Source organism: Mesoplodon densirostris, chromosome 20 (assembly GCF_025265405.1).
Source record: "Mesoplodon densirostris isolate mMesDen1 chromosome 20, mMesDen1 primary haplotype, whole genome shotgun sequence".
In the NCBI taxonomy this organism is placed as follows: Eukaryota; Metazoa; Chordata; class Mammalia; order Artiodactyla; family Ziphiidae; genus Mesoplodon; species Mesoplodon densirostris.
In genome coordinates, this window is record NC_082680.1 from 31340207 (window position 1) to 31361695 (window position 21489).

Sequence of the window (21489 nt, forward strand, 5' to 3'; positions counted from 1 at the left end):
TTTGCGTGAAGTCCGTCCTCAGCCTGCAGTGTGGTCCCACTCAGCTGCCTGACCTGCACATCTTCCAGTGTCCTTCAAGGTTCACCTGCCGCCTCGGATCGCACCATCTGGGAGTTCTACCTCCATTCCCACGCCCACTGTCACCTTCACAGGGCTCTTTTACTTGCTCACTTAAACAAGGCTCAATCAGTGGCCAGAATCCTCTGTTCTGAAATGAAGACTTCAATGGGGATTTGTTAGGTCCATTTTCCTATGAATAAGCTGCCCCAACATGCCTGGATGCACCTAATGCACCTCTTTCTAACTCCCCTGCTGTTTTTCAGGAACCAACATGCTCCTCCCGAGCTTGGTTTCCTCCCCAAGACTGTCAAGAAATTTCAATTCTCCCCCCATGCCCCCCACTCCCCCAAAACTATTAAAGAGACCTTGGTCAGTATGACTTTCATACTAAAGGAACTCCAGAGCTTTTTCTTAGTCCTGAAAACTATGAATGAATGATGGACCTCCAACCAGAATGGGCTGCTACCATAAAAACCTGCTTGTGATTTGAGAAATGTAGCCCTGAACAAAGGAAGCAGGTAAAGGGTGCGTCCCCAGGAATGACAGAAGCAGGACCTGCTCTTGGACAGAGGGAAGAGCTGGTGACCCAGAATGGAAATGAACTAAGCCCTAAAGTAGGGAAAAGGTGGAACATTTGGATTCACAAATAAAATGAGATGCAAACACCTGGGTGCACTTAGAATAAGTCACAACTTCTTCCCAAGAATAAATCACAACTTCTTCCCATGACCTATTTGGATCTATGCAGTGTGACCTCATCTAGATCACAATCTCACTTTTTACCCCTCTCCTCTCATTAGCTTCAGGCCCTCTGCCCACCACAGGGCCTTTGCACCTGCCAGCACCTCTACTCGAAGGGGCAGGTGCTTCGTGTCAGGATCCTTCAGGTCACAGTTCAAAATGTCAGCTTCTCTGAGTGGTTGTCACTAACTTTCCCATTTGAAGGAACACACCTCCCATTAGCACTTGTCACAGGCTAAATGTATTTTGCTTGTTTATTTCCTGCTTCTTCTCGATAGGAAACTTCTCTTCTCATTCACTGTAGAATCTCCAGCACTTTGCGCTTGGTACCAGGTAGGAGTTCAATGTTAGTGGAATGAAGTGGAAAATAAATGAAAAAATCAAAGAAGCCATCAAAGAGGAAATAAATCAACACATAACAAGTTTTCTGTTTCTAAAATCTTGACCTTGAGTCACCTGATCAGAATTTGTTTCTATCATCTCACAGGGAGATTAGGAGCCCACGAGCAAACTGTTAACTCCAATTAATTTGCTTCCCAAAACTTTGGAATCCCCAAGCGTATTGGAGTGGCCATGTCCTAAGGGAAAATGATTGTCGGATGAAGGAGGGATTGTTGAAAACTCAAATGGAGATTCTCAAGCAACCTTCAGCTGGGAAAGTGTGCCCTGTCTTTGCCGATTCCCGCTGTCACATCCATCAAGTCTTGGGCAGAGGACCTCAGAGAAACTATTTTCTGTTGACCTGGTTCTCATGAGAATAGGCAGAAATCTCAATCAGATTTTTAAAATGAAATCCTTGACTTGTGTTTATTGCATATATTAATGCCTCCTGTGGATGAGATGTTTTCCACTCCAAAGTCTACAAAGGGTATAACAGCACAGTATTTGTCACATGGGTCAGGTGTCCACCTGCATTCTGATTGTGGTGGTTTAAAAATGTCCACGTGTTCTCTGGTGGTCTCCTCTTCAAAGGTGGAGTTGAATTCCCAACCACCCCTTGAAGAGGGACTGGCATTGACTTCTAACCAACAGAAGGTGATGGAAGCAAGGCCATGTGACCTTGGAGCATCCTAAAACAGATGGCTTTCACCTGAGGCTCTGCAGGAAGCCAGGGCCACAGCACGAGCACCTTCAAAACTCCTGGGAGAGGCCCATGAGGAGAAAAACAGAGGCCTACTACCAACATATGAGTGACTCACTTTTTTTTTTTTTTTTTTGTTTTTGCGGTACGCGGGCCTCTCACTGTTGTGGCCTCTCCCGTTGCGGAGCACAGGCTCTGGACGTGCAGGCTCAGCGGCCATGGCTCACGGGCCCAGCCGCTCCACGGCATGTGGGATCTTCCCGGACTGGGGCACGAACCCGTGTCCCCTGCATCGGCAGGCAGACTCTCAACCACTGTGCCACGAGAGAAGCCCCACATTTTCTTTCTTCTTTTATTTGGCTTTTGAAATTGACATGCCACTCTCCCCACTCTCTCCTTGGATACAGTTACGTGAGTTTTGACAAACACATACAGCCAGGAAGCCATATCAAGGTCCAGACAAGTTCCACAATCCCCAAATGCCCTCTTATGGCCCCACTGTAGCCAACCCCTTCCCCTCACCACCAATGACCGGCCACCACTACTCTGTTTTCCAGAATGGAATGAGCCACCTTTAGAAGTAGAACTGCAGCCCAGGCTGACATCTCAGGTGCAAAGTGATAAGAAACCTCAAGCCAGAATCACCTAGCCAAGCCACTCCCAAATTCCTCCCTGAACTTTGAGAGATAATAAATGTTTACCATTTTTTAAGCCACTAAGTTTTGGGGTAATTGTCACACAGCAATAGTTGCACCTGTTGCCTTTGGAAACTGTTCATTTTTTAACCTAGACTACCTTTCCTTCCCTGGTCTTGGAGAAGCCCCAGTGCCCAAGTCCCCTGCACAGGTACCTTAGGTGACCTGAAGGTAGAGGAGGGTCACTGAATGATAGGACCAAGCTGTCTACTGCCTGCCACGTGGGCAAAGGCCGAACTAATATTAAGAGGAATTCACTATCATCTGAAATAATTCAAAAAGTAAATCTCTCTCACTCCAGTGTTCTGCCTGTTTTGAGGAAAGTCTGCTCATTCTCACGCACATACCACTTTTATGATTTGAAGTCCTAGGTAAACTTCCTGTAACCCCTGGAAATGATTCCCCATTCCCTCCAATAAAGGCAGAAGCTGCATTACAGAGGGAGTCATCAATTCTAGCAGACTCCCTAGAAATAGCTTTCTCTTCACAGAATTTTGCTTCTCAATCCCAGGCCCCTGGGAAAAGTGAATATGATTTCTTTGCCTTTTCTAGATTCTCTCTAACTGAGATGGAGTCATGAAGGTGGAGAAAACTCTTTTATTAAGGTATAGGATGTACCCTGTAAATCATTCATTCCCAGAAAGCTGCGAGTTGAACTGTGCCCATTCTATACTTGAATTCAAAAAGAGTTTTATACTAAAATATATGTAAGTTCCCAAACTTAACTGTTTTGAAACAAAAGAGTTAATCATCAGAGTTCTAGTTAGTCAATGAGGAGTCATTGGAAATGGATGCACCTCCAATCAGGAGCCATAACTGAGAAGGGGACAGTTACCCCACTTCTCTGGGCCCCAGAACCCTGCTCTGTAAAAACAAGGGGCATAATTCATGATGTTTGATGTCCTTTCCAGCATTGTCTGCATCTGATGCTCAGAAACATTATGAAATTTTCAAATGAATTCTTTTGCTCTGTTTTCGTTTCCTCCGAAACAATGAAATAACTGTGCATTTTCTCATCCTAACACTTTTAAAAGAATAAATAATAAATGTCTGCAAGATGAATATTCTATTTTCACTGAGCTCTAAATTCATAATTTATACTCTCCCTGTCTCTACATAAGAAATTGCCTTATATCTGTGTTTTATGCTAGCAAGAAGAAATTAAACTACAAAGAAAACCTCTAAAGCACTTTCTGTCCGTTGGATTTTATACTTCCATAATTCAATAACTTCCTTTGCTTTCTACATTGGACTCCATGTTCAGAAAGAGGTGGCCGTTTTTCTTATTAAGCTAAAACTTGGAAGTAGATAGAGACAGATGTCATCTATTTTCTGGAACAAATATCACTAAACTTGAGTCAGTAACCAGGTTATTCATATTAATAACTATTTAGGCCAATCCCATTTAAAATCCCTTGTTAATCTACAAGAATAATTTCCTTTTTAAAAAATTGATTTGCCACTTGAAGCAAAGGAAGGCCAGAAAGCTAATACGGTTCTGTAGAGTTTCCAATGACTAAATAGTGTGGATACCAAAAAAATACAAAAGGTACAAGGTTTTTTTGTGCTATTAAATTATATACAAATAATAGGTAGAAAGTTATGTGTAGGTCACAGGAATCAAGGTCAATGTATAAAAATTAATTGCATTTTCTATATGTCAGTAAGAAACACATAAAAATGAAATTTCAAAAAATATAATTTATAATAGTGTTAAAGAGCACAAAGTACTCAAGGATACATTCAACTAATAATGTGTAAAATCATTACACTGAAAACTACGTGATAGTGCTGATAGAACTTAAAGAAACAAGTAAATAGGGAGATATATGATGTTCATGGATTGTAAGATTCAATACTGTGAGTCAGTTAAATAAATCTCCCCAAATTGACCTTTAGAGTAAATGAAGTCCCATTCAGTATTCCACCAAACTTTCTACGTAGAGACTGAAAAACTGATTCTAACATTTATATAGAAATGTGAAGGATATAGAACAGCCAAACAATCTTGAGAAAAAAGAACAAAGCTGAAGAACTTGAACTACGTAATATCAAAACTTCTCTAATGCTATAAATAAACACAGTGTGGTGCTGGCATAAAGATAGACAAATAAATCAATGGAATACAATAGATTGTATAGAAATAGACTCACACACAATCAATAGATTTTCAAAAGAGGTGCCAAGAAAATCCAATGAGGAAAGAAAAAATAATTTCAACAAATTTGCTGCAACAATTGGGTAAATATCTAAAAACAAAATGAATTTCAACCCCTTCCTCACACCATACACAAAAATTAATTTGAGATACATCATAATTCTAGATATAAAAGCTAAAGTTATGAAACTTATAGAAGAAAATATACAAGATTATCTTTGATCATGAGTGTAGGCAAAGATTTTTTAGACGGGACACAAAAAGCAATGATTATGAAAGAAAATAAAGAGAAATTATACTTTCATAATTCAATAGTGTCTGCTTACCAGACATTATTTAAGAAAATGAAGAGCCAAGTCATAGTCTAGGAGAAAATATTCACAATGGGTATACCTGACAAAGGATTTGTATCTATAATATATGAAAACCTTCTACCTATTACTCAACAATAAAGTATGGTACTGGCACAAAAGCAGAAATATAGATCAATGGAACAGGATAGAAAGCCCAGAGATAAACCCACACACATATGGTCACCTTATCTTTGATAAAGGAGGCAAGAGTATACAATGGAGAAAAGACAGCCTCTTCAATAAGTGGTGCTGGGAAAACTGGACAGCTACATGTAAAAGAATGAAATTAGAACACTCCTTAACACCATCCACAAAAATAAACTCAAAATGGATTAGAGACCTAAATGTAAGGCCAGACACTATCAAACTCTTAGAGGAAAACATAGGCAGAACACTCTATGACATAAATCACAGCTAGGTCCTTTCTGACCCACCTCCAAGAGAAACAGACATAAAAACAAAAATAAACAAATGGGACCTAATGAAACTTCAAAGCTTTTGCACAGCAAAGGAAACCATAAACAAGATGAACAGACAACCCTCAGAATGGGAGAAAATATTTGCAAATGAAGCAACTGACAAAGGATAAATCTCCAAAATTTACAAGCAGCTCATGCAGCTCAATATCAAAAAAACAAACAACCCAATCCAAAAATGGGTAGAAGACCTAAACAGACATTTCTCCAAAGAAGATATACAGATTGCCAACAAACACATGAAAGGATGCTCATCATCACTAATCATTAGAGAAGCGCAAATCAAAGCTACAATGAAGTATCACCTCACACCGGTCAGAATGGCCATCATGAAAAAATCTATAATAAATGCTGGGGAGGGTGTGGAGAAAAAGGAACCCTCTTGTACTGTTGGTGGGAATGTAAACTGATACAGCCACTGTGGAGAACAGTATAGAGGTTCCTTAAAAAACTAAAAATAGAACTACCATATAACCCAGCAATCCCACTACTGGGCATATACCCTGAGAAAACATAATTCAAAAAGAGTCATGTACCACAATGTTCACCGCAGCTCTATTTACAATAGCCAGGACATGGAAACAACATTAAATGTCCATCAACAGATGAATGGATAAAGAAGATGTGGCACATATATACAATGAAATATTACTCAGCCATAAAAAGGAATGAAATTGAGTTATTTGTAGTGAGGTGGATGGACCTAGAGTCTGTCATACAGAGTGAAGTAAGTCAGAAAGAGAAAAACAAATACCGTATGCTAACACATATATATGGAATCTAAAAAAAAAAAAGAAATGGTTCTGAAAAACCTAGGGGCAGGGCAGGAATAAAGATGCAGATGTAGAGAATGGACTTGAGGATACCGGGAAGGGGAAGGGTAAGCTGGGACGAAGTGAGAGAGTGGCATGGACATATATACACTCCCTAATGTAAAATAGATAGCTAGTGGGAAGCAGCCACATAGCACAGGGAGATCAGCTTGGTGCTTTGTGACCACGTAGAGGGGTGGGATAGGGAGGGTGGGAGGCAGACGCAAGAGGGAGGAGATATGGGGATATATGTATACATATAGCTGATTCACTTTGTTATAAAGCAGAAACTAACACACCATTGTAAAGCAATTATACTCCAATAAGGATGTTTAAAAAAAATAAATAAATAAAGAGGCAGACGTAATTTTTTTAAATAGGCAAAAGACATGAACAGACATTCCACAAAGGAAGATATACAAATGACCAACATTTTAAAGTGTTTGACATAATTAGTCAACATGGAAACACAAATTATAGCCATAACGAAATACTCTCCTATACCCACTAGAATGACTAATATTTGAAAGACTGATAAAAACAAATGTTGGTGAGGATGTGGAATTCATATATGTTGCTTTAGGGTGTGCAAAATAATGCAGCTACTTTGGAAAACATTTTGGCAGTTTCTTGTTCAGTTAAAAACACACGCAACTTATGACTATGACCCAGCAATTCTACTCTGAGGTATTTAACAAGAGAAGTAAAAACATCTGTCAACAACAACAACAAAAAGAATGTTCATAAAGCCTTATTCAAAATACCACCAAAGGGCTTCCCTGGTGGTGCAGTGGTTGAGAGTCCACCTGCCGATGCAGGGGACACGGGTTCGTGCCCCGGTCTGGGAAGATCCCACATGCCGCGGAGCGGCTGGGCCCGTGAGCCATGGCCGCTGAGCCTGCGCGTCCGGAGCCTGTGCTGCGCAACGGGAGAGGTCACAACAGTGAGAGGCCCGCGTACCGCCAAAAAAAAAAAAAAAAAAAAAAATAGCACCAAAAAAGTCAAGAGGAGAATGGCTAGACATATTGTGGGATTTCTGTCTAGAAGAAAACCACTCAGTGATAAAGGGCAAGGGGCTACTCTGCTTTTTATGCAACAAATGGATACATTTCAAAAACAATATGAGAAGCTAGATACAGAAAAATACATACTTTCTGTGCCAATTATATGAAATTTTAGAGCAGGCAAAACTAAATTTTGGTGAAAAGAAATAAGAAAAGTGGTTCCCTGGAATGGGAAGTTAGGATTGACTGGGAGGGGGCATGTGGGAATGACATCATGATGGAAAAGTTATGGATCTTGATAGGAGTGTGGGTTACACTCAGTGAACTATATATCACTTAATATCTCTGCCTTTCACAATATATAAAATATACATCGTCTTTTTAAAATAGAAGAAAAAATCATAAATAATTTCTTGTAAAAATTATTCAATCAGGATCCTTTTGGAAATGAAAAGGATTGCCATGTTAAAAAATGCAGGATTTTAGGTGATTTTAAAATTCTGATTTCTCTGTTTATTCATTCATTCAGCAATTTTACTGAGTACCTACTCTGTGTCTATCACTGTTCTAGGTGTTTTTGAACACATCAATGGGCAAAGCAGACATAGATTCCTGCTTTCAAGTTGCTAACAGTATATAGGGTGAGTAGGGAGAAATCAGGAAAACCATAATAAACCGGTAAATGATGTAGTGCTTTACTGAGAAGTGCTGGGACTTCCCTGGTGGTCTAGTGGTTAAAACCCCATGCTTCCACTGCAGGGGACACAGGTTCGATCCCTGGTCGGGGAACTAAGACCCCACGTGCTGCACGGCCAAAAAAATAAAATAAAATAAAAAAATAAAAAACTGAGAAGTGCTAAGAAGGAGAGGAAGCCTGTGACACTGCCATCCTCCAGCTGCTTGACACCAGTTTTTTAGAAGTTATGGTTATGCCTGTATTTACTGGTTAGCATTTTTGCCTTTATTAATTGATGGACCATGCACTAGAAGCGTTCCAGAGACAGGAGACTGTGTGTGTGTGTGTGTGCGCGTGCGTGCGTGTGTTTTAAAACATGCTAGGTTATCATCATTGCTTTATTCCCTAAACTTTTGCAATATTTAATGCCTGAATACATATACATCAAGATGTCACCTGGGGTGGGTGAAAAGGTCGGTCTCAGGGACGCTGTGTTCAATGCTAATCGCGTTTCATGTGCTACTGAGTCAGAATCACACTGAGTTATCAAGTCCAAGAGCAGCCTTTTTTGTCTTCGGGATAAAAGACAAACCACTCAAATGTTACAGAATTCAGACTCCCAAGTCATTAAGATGTGGTTGTACCTAAAAGATGCAGCACCGATAATTCAAAACAGACAAGAAGAATGTGCTCTAGGAATAATTCTTCTGCAAGTCATAATATCTGGCACAAAACATAAATAAAGCCCTATTTTTCTCCTTCAGTGCCTGCCATGAAGGAGCCGCTGAGCAGACTTGTTATCTGCCAGGAACAGCGAGACATGGGGAGACCTTCAGCTAAAAAATACTCCTCCTGTATTTTTAACAAGACAGAGACTGTGAACACAAGAAATTCCCCAGCATACAGCAATAGTACCAACAATTCAAAAGCGTTTGCAACATGATTATCCAACATACTGAAATATTAAGCTCCATGCTGTTTCTCTATAGCTAGAAAACCTACACAAAAATAGTGTTTTTGCTCTTTGCTCTCATTTGCTGTTTTTAATCATTATCTTGGAAAAATCAGTCTCTCATCAAGCTCCATAGATCTCCTAATGGACCTGCAGTCTTAAATCTATGCTGTATGATAGGATTCTTCCATGATAATGTTTATTCACCAGCGACAGCTTATGTTCTCCTCTCTTTTGCCTAAACATATATGATTCTGCTCACATGGGATGCCTTCTCACCTGCTAAAAGACCACCCACCTTTCTAGTTCCAACTCCAGTCCTTTTCTTTGGTGAAGTCTTCCTCAACCAACGTAATCAGAAGTGACCTGTCCCTCCTCTCAGGTCACACAGCAAGATTTTCTGTCCCATTTATTTGGTCTAGAATTATACCAGGTTATTTTCCCTTGGAGGCTCATAGCCTGGTAAGGGTAATAAGAATCGCAGGCTCCACATACCAAACCCAGCTCAAACCCAGGTTGCGTTCTCAGAACTGACTTGTAAATTTTGTTATTACAGCTCTTATGATGGATGATGTCCTGGCCAACTCCTAAAAGTATATCTAAACCATAAAATATCTGAGGAATAGTCGAGCACCCTTTGCAGAATTATTTTTCTGAGCAAATGCATTTCTACTTCTACACTGCCAACATCAGTTGATCAAAACTGTTTAGATGATCAAAAAATGTTTAAATGGTTGTTGATGATGAAATATTCTGTTAGGTTCCACAGAATGGTATGTGGCTTCCTCAGGAATCCATAGGACTGATCCCCACCCTATGACTTCCAAGTCCCCACTCAGCAACTTCTGTAAAACCTCCCATGAACTTCAAATGCTCCATAGTTTCCATCAACCGAGAAATACGTATCAGATGGCGGATGGGGGGAGCCAGGTATTGATTCTATAGTGGTCCACAGCACTGTCTTACCTCAGCTTCCTAGATATGCCCATGAAAAGGCCTTGGGCTTAATTTAATCCATGAAATGGAGCCAATGTGTTGCTTTGTTTTGGCTGAATTCATAAAAGCACAAAAGTTTAAAATTAAGATCACACCATGTGGCCTTTTTTGCATCTGCTCTTGTACTGCTCATGTACAAAAGCATTCATTCCAGAAGGTGTTTAAAGATAAAGCAGAAGGAAAAACTCTGATTCATGAATGGGTGGTTTTGATCTGAAACATAGTCAATAAAAATATGGCAATCACAAATACTTTGAAAGAAAGGAGATGGAAAAAATTAGTTTTCTGTTCATTCCTTTTTCTTCTATTCCTTTTGGAGGATCCTAGAATTGTCCTTAGTAAGCAAAGCAATAGGAAGAATCATCCCAGTTTATGAAAACACAGTCCTTTCTCTGAAAGCCCAGTTCTGTGGCAGAAATCAGAAGAGTTTCTCTTACCTCTTAATTCCCCCGTATCCAGAGTTGTCCCAAGCTGTTCTAACAAAGCAACTCTTGCTGCATTCTTTTTGTGTTTCTTGCCGTCATAATGCTGCTGGGCCATCAGAGGATTGTTAAACCAGGCTGCACAGAGCCCACAGTATCTGTCTGAATCTCTTCTTTGATAGGGAGATGAGACCACTGGAGCAGTGTCCACTCTCGGAGGTTTAAGTGAGTTCAGAGGCGTTGCTGGGGAGAAAAACAACCAGATAGAACCACAAGCCACATTAGTCCCTTCCTGAGTGCACGTGTCCTCAACAGCTGAAGATGAAAGGGTCTCCCATTCATTCTAGAGCTCAAAAATCCAAGAATTTACTGAGATCAGGAAAAACGATCTTTGCCAGCCTTTGTTTTTGAAGTCAGGCTACAATTAAAAATTCCTAACTTATTGCGATCAAAGTTTGCAATTTGTTATGGTTCCATCTGATAGGTCAGGAAACCATCCTTTAGGAGGAAAGAAAGGTTTTTAAAAATAAAATCTCGGGGCTTCCCTGGTGGCGCAGTGATTGAGAGTCCGCCTGCCGATGCAGGGCGCACGGGTTCGTGCCCCGGTCCGGGAAGATCCCACGTGCCGTGGAGCGGCTGGGCCCGTGAGCCATGGCCGCTGAGCCTGCGCGTCTGGAGCCTGTGCTCCGCAACAGGAGAGGCCACAACAGTGAGAGGCCGGCGTACCACACACACACACACAAAAATCTCGGAGGTAAGGGAGTGATTTATTAATCAAAGCTAAAACTTGAAGTAAACATTGAACAATTACGACTTGAAAGATTCTGAATGAATGAATTAAACATTTGTGTGCTATAGATGGAAATAACTAGTAAGTAAAGGATTTGCCGAAGTGATAGAAGCTGATCTGTCAGTTGCATGGATTGTACCAACTGACGAAATCATGCTAATTTTATTTTCAGTTATTTCTGTTTATTGTGAGAGGTTACTGTCAACCCATACCTGCTAAAATTGACATTGAAAATACAATATTTTTTTAAAAGACCAAAAGACAAACACTACAGAGCAGATGTTGCTATCTATATGAAAAAGACATACTATCACTATTTTGAGATTGCACAGCCTCAGCTATTAACACATTTCATTGTGAGCTTACAGTTATTTTGGGTCCAGGAAAAAAAAGAGAATCTAACTTGGAAGAGTTTACTAACAGAAAACAAAAATAACCTTTTTAATGCATTACAACATACAAGTTGCTTTCATCTTTTCAATAACTGTGAGTTGGATTATTATCCTGTTTCTCAGATGATGGACTTCAGAGATGCCGAAGTTTTACTGAAGGTAAGGTAACTAGTTATGGTAAATGCAGGACTCCAAGCAAATCCTTAATTTCCAAAACCAATATTCCTTTCAATACCCCTAAGAACTCTTTTCATACTTCTTAATAAGCCAAGGGATTTTTTTCTAGACCTCAGTTATCTTTGTATTTTATATGGGACATAATTTAATTTTAGAAAATATTTCTGCTCCAAAACTTCTGGAGAAGAAAACAAATTTAAACTCTCACATGGCCCATTAGTCATCATGCAATATAGCAATGCCTTCTGTTTCTTTCTTTGCCTCTGTGATGTGGAGTGCAGCTGGCAAGACTATGAAAATTAGGGTTATTCCAAGGAAAAGCTGAGATCTGGAACCTCAATAACAAATTAATGAACCATCTGATCAACTCACTAAGCTTTCAAATCACTTTTATGCGGATTTTAATTTTAGATTGAATAACTGATATACCCACAGCCAACACAATACTCCATGGTGAAAAGCTGAAAGCCTTCCCACTAAAATCTGGAGCAAGACAAGGATGCCCACTCTCACTGCTTCTATTTAACATGGTATTGGAAGTCCTAGATACAGCAATTAGACAAGAAAAGGAAATAGGAGGTATCCAAATTGTAAGGGAAGAGGTAAAACTGTCACTATTTGCAGATGACATGATACTCTATATAGAGAACCCTAAAGTTTCCACCCCAAAACTATTAGAACTAATAAATGAATTCAGCAAGGTTGCAGGATACAAAATTAATATACAGAAATCTGTTGCATTTCTGTACACCAATAATGAAATATCAAAAAGAAAAGTAAAAAATATATAAATAAAATCACATCAAAAAAATACTTGGGAATAAACTTAACTAAGGAAGTGAAAGACCAATATGCTGAAAACTATAAGACATTAATGAAGGAAGTCAAAGATGATTTAAAGAAATGAAAAGATATCCCATGCTTTTGGCTTAGAAGAATCAAGATTATTAAAATGGCCACATTGCTGAAAACAATCTACATATTTAATGCAATCTCTATCAAAATACCCAGGACATTTTTCACTGAACTTGAGCAAATAATTGTAACATTTATATGGAAGCACAAAAGACCCCAATTTGCCAAAGCAATTCTGAGAAAAAAGAACAAAGCTGGAGGTATAACCCTCCCAGACTTCAGACTACACTACAAAGCTACGGTAATCAAAGCTGCACGGTATTAGCACAAAAACAGACATGAAGGTCAGTGGAACACAACAGAGAGACCAGAAATAAACCCACACACCTACAGTCAATTAATCTATGACAGAGAAGGCAAGAATATACAATGGAGAAAAGACAGTCTCTTCAGCATGTAGTGTTGGGAAAGCTGGACAGCTACATGTAAAACAATGAAAATTAGAATATTCACTCACACCATATATAAAAATGTACTCAAAGTGGTTTAAAGACCTAAATGTAAGACATGAAACCAAACAACTCCTAGAAGAGAACATAGGTGAAACACTCTCTGACATAAGTTGTAGCAATATTTTCTTGGATCAGTCTCCCAAAGCAGAAGAAATAAAAGCAAAAATAATCAAAGGGTACCTAATTAAAAGTTTTGCATTGCAAAGGAAACCATCAACAAAATGAAAAGACAACCTATGGGATGGGAGGAAATATTTGCAAATGATGCGACCAATAAGGAGTGGTTATCCGAAATATACAAACAGCTGATACAACTCAATATCAAAAAAAAAGCCCAATCAAAAAATTGGCAGAAGACTTAAATAGATATTTTTCCAGAGAAGACATACTGATGGCCAACAGGCACATGAAAAGATGCTCAACGTCACTGATTATTAGAGAAATGCAAATCAAAACCAGAATGAGGTATCACCTCACACCTGTCAGAATGGCCTATATCAACAAATGTTGGGGAAAAGGGAAGCTCGTACACTGTTGGTGGAATGTAAATTTGTGTAGCCACTATGGACAACATATGGAGTTCCTTAAAAAACTAAAAATAGAGCTGCTATATGATCCAGCAATTCCACTCTGGGTGTATATCCAGAAAAAACAAAAATCACTACATCAAATAGACACATGCACCCCTGTGTTCACAGCAGCATTATTTACAATAGTCAAGACATGAACACAACTCTCTCTCTCTCTCTCTCTCTCTCTCTCTATATATATATATATATATATACACACACACACACACACACACACACACAATGTAAATACACACTCGTGTATATTTTATATATATATATATATATATATATATATATAATGGAATATTACTCAGCCATAGAAAGAATGAAATATTGTCATTGGCAGCAATATGGAAAGACCTAGTAAACTTAGTGAAGAGTGTATTAGACTTAGTGAAGTAAGTCAGACAGAGAACAACAAATACTATATATCACCTATATGTGGAATCTAAAAATAATACAAATGAATGTTTATACAAAACAGAAACTGACTCACAGACATAGAAAACAAACTTGTCATTACCAAAAAGGGGTGAAAGGACAAATTAAGGGTATGGGATTAACAGATACAAATTACTACACATAAAATAGATAAGCAACAGTAATACATAAGTTACTGTACAGCACAGGGAATTATACCGAATATGTCATAATAACCTAAGATGGAATATAATCTTCAGAAATACTGAATCATTATGCTGTACAGCCAAAACTGACACAATATTGTAAATCAACCATACCTCAATAAAAAATAAATAACTGATATACAAATAAATACTTGCTAAATGACATTTTAATTCAGGAAATGAACTGTCACAATATCTAGAAAGCCTTTTCCTACCTACCCAGAGATTTCATCAGAAAGGGAAGTTTTTAGCTAGTTTGGATGAAACCAAATGGTATTATTTCTATAGGGACTTAGAAAAACAAGAGGTCTCTTAAGAACCTCATTGCCGAATTCAATAATACATCACCATGTGATGATAAAACTCAAACTGGGGCTGTACCATCCTGGCAGCCACCCAGAATCATTCTGCTATGACTTAGAAATGCTAATAAAAGCTACAAATATGCAGTTGACTTGTAACGTGAAAGGACTTCTATTTACTTTTCTGAAGGAAATTGAATCTTTCTTACAAAGTTTCCTGCATCCTTATCAATTTCTGAGGATTTATAGCCATCTATTGTTTTTGATAGAAATGGAAAACATATCAAACATTTGCATTCTGAATGAATGTTGAGTCTTGAAGCATAATTCACTTTTCTCTAAACTGGGCCCTAAAAAACATTTCAGAGTTGATTTCATCAATGGATAGCTTATACATCATATTCTGGCAGGAGCAATGCACTATAGAATATTCATCAGATAAGATAATCTTATCTTGCACATAAGAAAGTAGTTTGATGCTGCATTTGCATGGTAGCTTTTCCTCTTTAGTAATCCTACTATCCTGGTGCAGCACCAAAGTTTAATTTTTCCTATGCTTCTGTTTCCAACTGTCTTCACCAATTAAAACCCAGTTTATATTTCCTATAAAGGCAAACAAAGGTAGTAGTATAAAGGGAATGGAAATAGCTTTGAATCAAAATTGAAAATCAAGGTTGGGTTGGACTCTACCACCCCTGAACTGTGTGACCTTCGGCAAATCTCTGATGCCTCTGGTTTCCACAAGGTTATCTTTATACATTTCAGAGAGTACAAATTATGCATCTCATTCTGGAAACTTTACTTTCAAACAGGAAACCATGTACTCTGATTCACTGAACATAGCATCCAAATCCTCACTTCAGCTTTTGACAGGGTACCAACGATCCCAGTGTGCCTGGGACCAAGAGGGTTCCCAGGACATGAGATTTTCAGTGTTAAAACAGGGAAAGTTGTGGGCAAACTGGGATGAGTTGGTCACCCTAACCTCTGGGATCAGACCTGATTTAACATCCCACTGGAGAAAAGAATTAGGAAAAAGTTTGGAAATAACTGTTCAGGAGACCAGAGCAGGTTCTCTTTCAACCAAGCAGACAGGATCCACTGATAGATCTCAAAGGTTTACTTGTTAGCTCACCAAGTGGGTGTCCTTGCCAGAGAAGGGGGTACCACAACCTCCAGGAAATGGTGTTCTCACTTGCCTGCCTGCCTTCCAGTCCACAGTCACAGGGCGCCCTTCAACTCTCACACCTCCACAAGTGAGACTTCCAATAACATCTTCTATCTCCTACACTTTCTCTCTCTCTCTCTCTCCTTTCTTCTTTGTTCCTCCTTTTCTCTCCCCCTCTTTCATTCATTCTTACAAAGGATCTGGGGGCTTTCAAAACAATCCCGTAAATGGACTCATTTTAAAATGAGTGGTTTTCTACTAATTCAAAAAGATACATGTATCCCAACGTTCATAGCAGCATTATTTACAGTTGGCAAGATATGGAAGCAACTTAAGTGTCCATCAACAGATGAACAGATGAAGATATGGTATATATGCATATATACATGTATATATGTGTGTGCATACACACACACACACACACAGTGGACTACTACTCAGCCATCAAAAAAGAACAGAATTTTGTCACTTGCAGCAACATGGATAGACTTGGAGGGCATTATACTAAGTGAAATAAGTCAGACAGAGAAAGACAAATACCGTATGATATCACTTATATGTGGAATCTAAAAAATACAGCAAACTAGTGAATATAACAAAAAAGAAGCAGACTCACAGATATAGAGGGCAAACTAGTGGTTCCCAGTGGGGAGGGGGAGGTGCACTATGGGGGGGAGGGCGTGGGAGTTACAAACTATTGGATGTAAGAAAGGCTCAAGCATGTATTATACAACACGGGGAAAATAGCCAATATTTTGTAATAACTAAATGGAAACTAACCTTTAAAAATTGTATAAAACATTAAAAAAATTAAAGTCCATAATACATTTTAAAAAAGCATGTGTTTTTCTCACCTAAGGGTTCTTATCTACATTACTAATTCTTCCAAGTTTTGTGATATCATGCAGTTTATTCTATTTCATCTGTTCCATGTATTTTTTTAAAATTTGAGTTGCCCCCAAATTCAGTTTGACCAATGGGGCAGCTTGAAGCTCAGGGAGATAAATCAACCAGCGTAGGGCCCCTAATGAATAAACAGCAAAGGAAATAGCAAAGACCACACCTTCGGACTTGAGGCCCAACACCATATTTCAATGTCAGCCAGTTCCCAGTGATGCCAAGGGAGCAACAGGCCAAATAAACAAGCAAATTAACCACAGAGTCAGGACACAGTTCCTAGGTTTCAGCATCTGTTCTCAGTAGGGATTCTTTGGAAACATGCATGTTCTCTAAAATAATTTTTCTGATTTCCAGTCCCTATGATAAACTGCCTTTCTTTTTTTTCTTCCTATCCTAAATCAAATTAAAGACAGGAGGAATTTTTCGGCAAGTATCACTGTTTTTTTTTCAAATGCAGTTGACACTTCAATGTGACTGGACCATTTAGCGCCTGGCTGAGGAGCGGCTGTCACTACACATTGACAGCTCAGCCTCCAAAGAGTCCAGCCTCTTCTGCAGGTAAATGCCTCAACTCCGTGCAAACTGTGCAAAGTTAGAGCTCAAAACGTAGACTTCCTCTGTACTTCTCACAGAGGAGAGTGCCTCTTGTGTAGAGGATAAACGCTCAATGAACATGTGATGAATAAATGAAGAAAAGAACTAGTAAATTTCAGTTAATATCAACTCGGGGGATTTTCATGTTTTAATAATGGCTTGTGATAGCTGAATTTAAAATCTTTGATGGTTTCATTAAACTTACTTCATAGGATTAAAAACAAGTTAGATGCTCGTACGTGGGGATGAATTAAATAAACTGTGGATCGCTATACTCTGAGATTTAGTGACCTGGAGAAACATTCAGGATATAATATAAATTAAAAGATGGAGGTTACATGTGGGATGTAAACCCAATTACTTATTAAATTATACACACAGACATATAAAACTATATATAAAGGCTAGAAGGCTATAAATAAAAAGCACTGGTAATTTTTAAGTTGTGGATGATGAGTGATGTGGTTTATACTCATACAACCCTTGATGCAGGGGAAAAACATTTCTATTTTTCATCTTATATAGAGGTCACATTTCATGCGAACTTCTTATAGTGCAAAGTCTAGAAAACACTGCTTAAGGGACTTTTGGTGCCACAACGAGGTCTCAGATTAAATCTCACAAGATTTTCTTTGCACTGATTTATTTATTAATTTATTTTTGATGGGGGTGGGATAGGTTGGGAGAAAGCTAACTCAGTCAGAATATCATATAAAAGCTCCAGCTTCTCCTATTTCTCCAAAAGATATGGGGCAACTCCTTTCCCACCACAGCTGACCCTGAAATGGCTCTAATGATTTAGATAAAAGGAAGTATCTCTCTTCCTTCTCATCTGATATGTTTGGAAGTGAATACTGCTACCTGAAGCTGCAAGATAGAAGAGAGAGAAAAATCCAGGTGCTATTTCTTCGATGCCAGGAAGGAAATTAAAGAACACTATCAAATATCCCAAGTTCCAAAGTATGTACCATTAAACACTTCCTGAGAATAAACAAAGATGAGGGTGACTTACCAAAGCCATCATTCCAATTCAATTTTGTATCAACAGTCTAAGTATAATCAGCCTATTAGTGAGAATTGCTTCCTCACCCATACTGCATTTATAGATCATCAGTCTTCATTAATATCCTATTCATAGATTATTGATTTTCATTAATATAGAATAATTCCCTCTGGTTCAGTCACTGATTAGGTTCTAAATATCTTAAGTACGCCTGTTTTCTGCGGAATCTTAATCTTTGAGAATAAGCCATTAAATAGAACTTCAGAGGAGATAAAAGCCCTTTTATAACTTTCTCAGGTTGTTTGACAAAGAATCCTAAGGCTGTGGTACTGCACATTCTTTTACACATTGGAAACAGAAGGACAGAATGTAAGTTTCAGGAAGATAGAATCTTTATCAATTTCATCCGCTGACATATCCCAGGTGCCCAGAACCAGTGCGTGTTATATCAAGGCTTGTGGAATAAGGGGCCTAGTTTTTTCTCCATCAAGCTATCTATGTAGGAGAAGGAATCATGGTTTTGCCTTAGGACATTCTGATAAGATGGTGTGATAGCATCCTCTCTGTCCAGAGTGATCTTAAAAAGCCCTGCTGCGTTGTGGGTACAATACACTCATGGCATTCGGTTTTCAAACAGTATTCAGTTAAGGTGCTTTAGTCCCTCTGAGTTCAGTCTCAAAATCCTCGGTTTTCGCCTCTGTTCTCAAACTCTGTGCAGAGGTGCCCTGGATGGTGCAGTGAACACACAGAAGAGCCCATACGATCTTTTAAAATCCTGAGAAAGCATCGTGAATCCATCAGACCCCATGGGAACCACTATCTCCAGGTAATTCCCAGTTTCAGCATGAGATGCTACAGTCCTTTCTGTGAGCTCATATTCCCTTGAAGCTGGACTTCCAGAAGCTGCTGTGTACCTCCAATCCATCCAACCCATCAATGAGGAACAGGAAATGAAGTTGACAAAGTCCAGTCTAATTCAAAGATTTGAGAAGTTACCCAGTGCCCAACAGGCAAGCGCATGCATTAGGCAGTGTGGTTATTTAAGGATTAAGTACAAAATTAAGACTTCTTTCAATACACGTGCATTATTTTTGCACAAGGCTGCTAAGTCATTAGGACATAAATACTCATTAAGTTGTATGGACACAAAGAGTTATGACATCCTACTGTATACTTTGCTTATTGCTTGAGCAAGAATTAATGACCTGCTAACTGGGCACTGCTCGAAGTGCCTCTCCTCACAAATCTCAGATGAGAGGCAGAAAGTCAGCTTCTGGGAGAGAGACTCGACTCACTGCCACCCCCATGCCTGCCCCCAGCAGGTGCCATCCTTAGAGTGGTGAGCAGGAGAGCATCACCCAGACCACAGCCAGTATTGTTGGAGGGCGAGGGAGGGCCGATGAGCTGACCCCTGGGAACGGATACTAACTCCTGCTCTTTTCATTCTGCCATGGTTCTCCGGCGTCACCTAATCCATACGCAATGCTCAGGGACGGGAATGATTTACTTATCCAGCGGCATCAGCTATTCAACCAGGGAGCCAGCTTCCTGGCTCGTTTCTTATAGCCTATGAATATGTACAGAGGATTCAAAGATGGGAAAAGTGATCAGTGCCAGAAACACAGTGGGGATCAAGTGCAAGCTAAGTTTGGAGGAAGACAGAGAAAGAGGGTGGCCTTTTGGCCTGGGCTGGAGGGAAGCTGAAACTTTAGAAGTAATTTTAGGGAAGTCAGCGCTGATACTGTCCCCTGAGTAGAACACGTACATCTACACTTTTCTTCTTTACCCTTAGGCAGCAGCCCCCGCAGCAGCCCCAAAGCAATCTCCTGGCTTCTCCATCCAGCCTCAGCTTTGAGGTACCTTAAGCCCACATCCCTAAAAGTGACACTGACCTCAATAACCCAGAGTTTGCAAGTTATGAAAATTGCCTCTACTTTGTATTTAAAGCTATGAATATTAGTTCTGCATATATCTTGCACGTATCTATTTGGTTAATCCAAATAATCTAGAAATAAAGTCTTTTGTATTAACTGCCACTTAGAAACTTCTAAGTCTTAAGATTTGGTACTCTTGGTATTCAGCTCTATAAACCTCAAAGCAACCCAAAACTTCCAGAGGTCAGACTGTGAAACAGCTGGGGTTACCCGGCCCCATCATGCGAGCTGCCCCCTAATACCCGGATCAAGAGAATCCAGAATATTAAAAGCTAAAGCAAGAAGGGTCTCCAGCCCCAAAGAGTTTAAGGACCACGTCCTTACACCACTGCTCCTGATCTTGAGCAGTGAGGTTGCTGGGTAGAGGATGATTGTACGTAAGGAAGAGGTTTTAGGCTACCTAAGACTTTGAAGATAAATGCCAGAAAATCATTAGGCAATCCAGTTCCTGTGGAAACAGAAGGCTACTCAGAGCCCGAATTGTTTAGATGTATCATCTATAATCATTCCTTTAACTATGGTTTTGGCCGTAAATTGCACAGTGCATTGCCAGGCAGACACAGCCAAAAGGGAGTGCGTAAGAGAGAATAGAAAAGCTCTCAGCTGAAGAATTTTTTTAGGACAAGAGTGCCATTAACAGCCAAGGAGTGTGAAGCCTCTTAAAACTTGTTACTCTGAGTGTGCTCCAAGGACCAAGAACATCAACATCGCCTGGCAGTTTACTGGAGATGCAAATCTCAGGTCCAGTCCTGGACCACTGGATGAGAACCTACATTTATGAGAGCTTCAGATGACTCATATGCAAATTAAATTTGGAAAGCACTGAATTAGGATTCAGTGGTTCCCATCCCTGGCTAAGGGTTAGAATTACCTGGGAGGAGTTGAATACTTATGGACTCTAGGCCACAAGCCAGACCTATTAAATCAGGATCCCTTGGTTCAGGGCTGAGCATCAGTAGCATCAGTAGCACTTTTGCAAGGTGCTTCTGGTGTGCGGCCAGGGCTGGGAACCATGGGACTGAAGGAACACCGTCTGGCTTGGACCCCACATTCACCTTGACCTTACCAAGCATCTGTGATTCCTTGTCTCATCCATTCAACTGTAATTGGCACTGTCTTCCCCATGAGACATCCAGCACCACTCCGGCCCTCTTGGAATGGAAACATCTTTAATTTCAAGTGGCATCTTGTACAATGACGCATAGAATTTAGAACCTGGAGCCTAGGCAGAGTCTTGC

General features: G+C 39.6%; 1 protein-coding gene and 1 pseudogene across 1 annotated transcript in view; both read right to left on the minus strand.

The window, feature by feature from the left end:
* Positions 1 to 126, minus strand: part of LOC132481374 (uncharacterized) — a 34580-nt pseudogene extending 34454 nt beyond the window's left edge.
* Positions 1 to 21489, minus strand: part of ZMAT4 (zinc finger matrin-type 4) — a 227602-nt gene that overhangs the window by 71761 nt on the left and 134352 nt on the right. The window contains exon 4 of the mRNA XM_060085862.1: positions 10442 to 10669. Within this exon, the coding sequence (XP_059941845.1) occupies positions 10442 to 10669 (228 nt within the window). The remainder of the gene's footprint in view (positions 1 to 10441; positions 10670 to 21489) is intronic.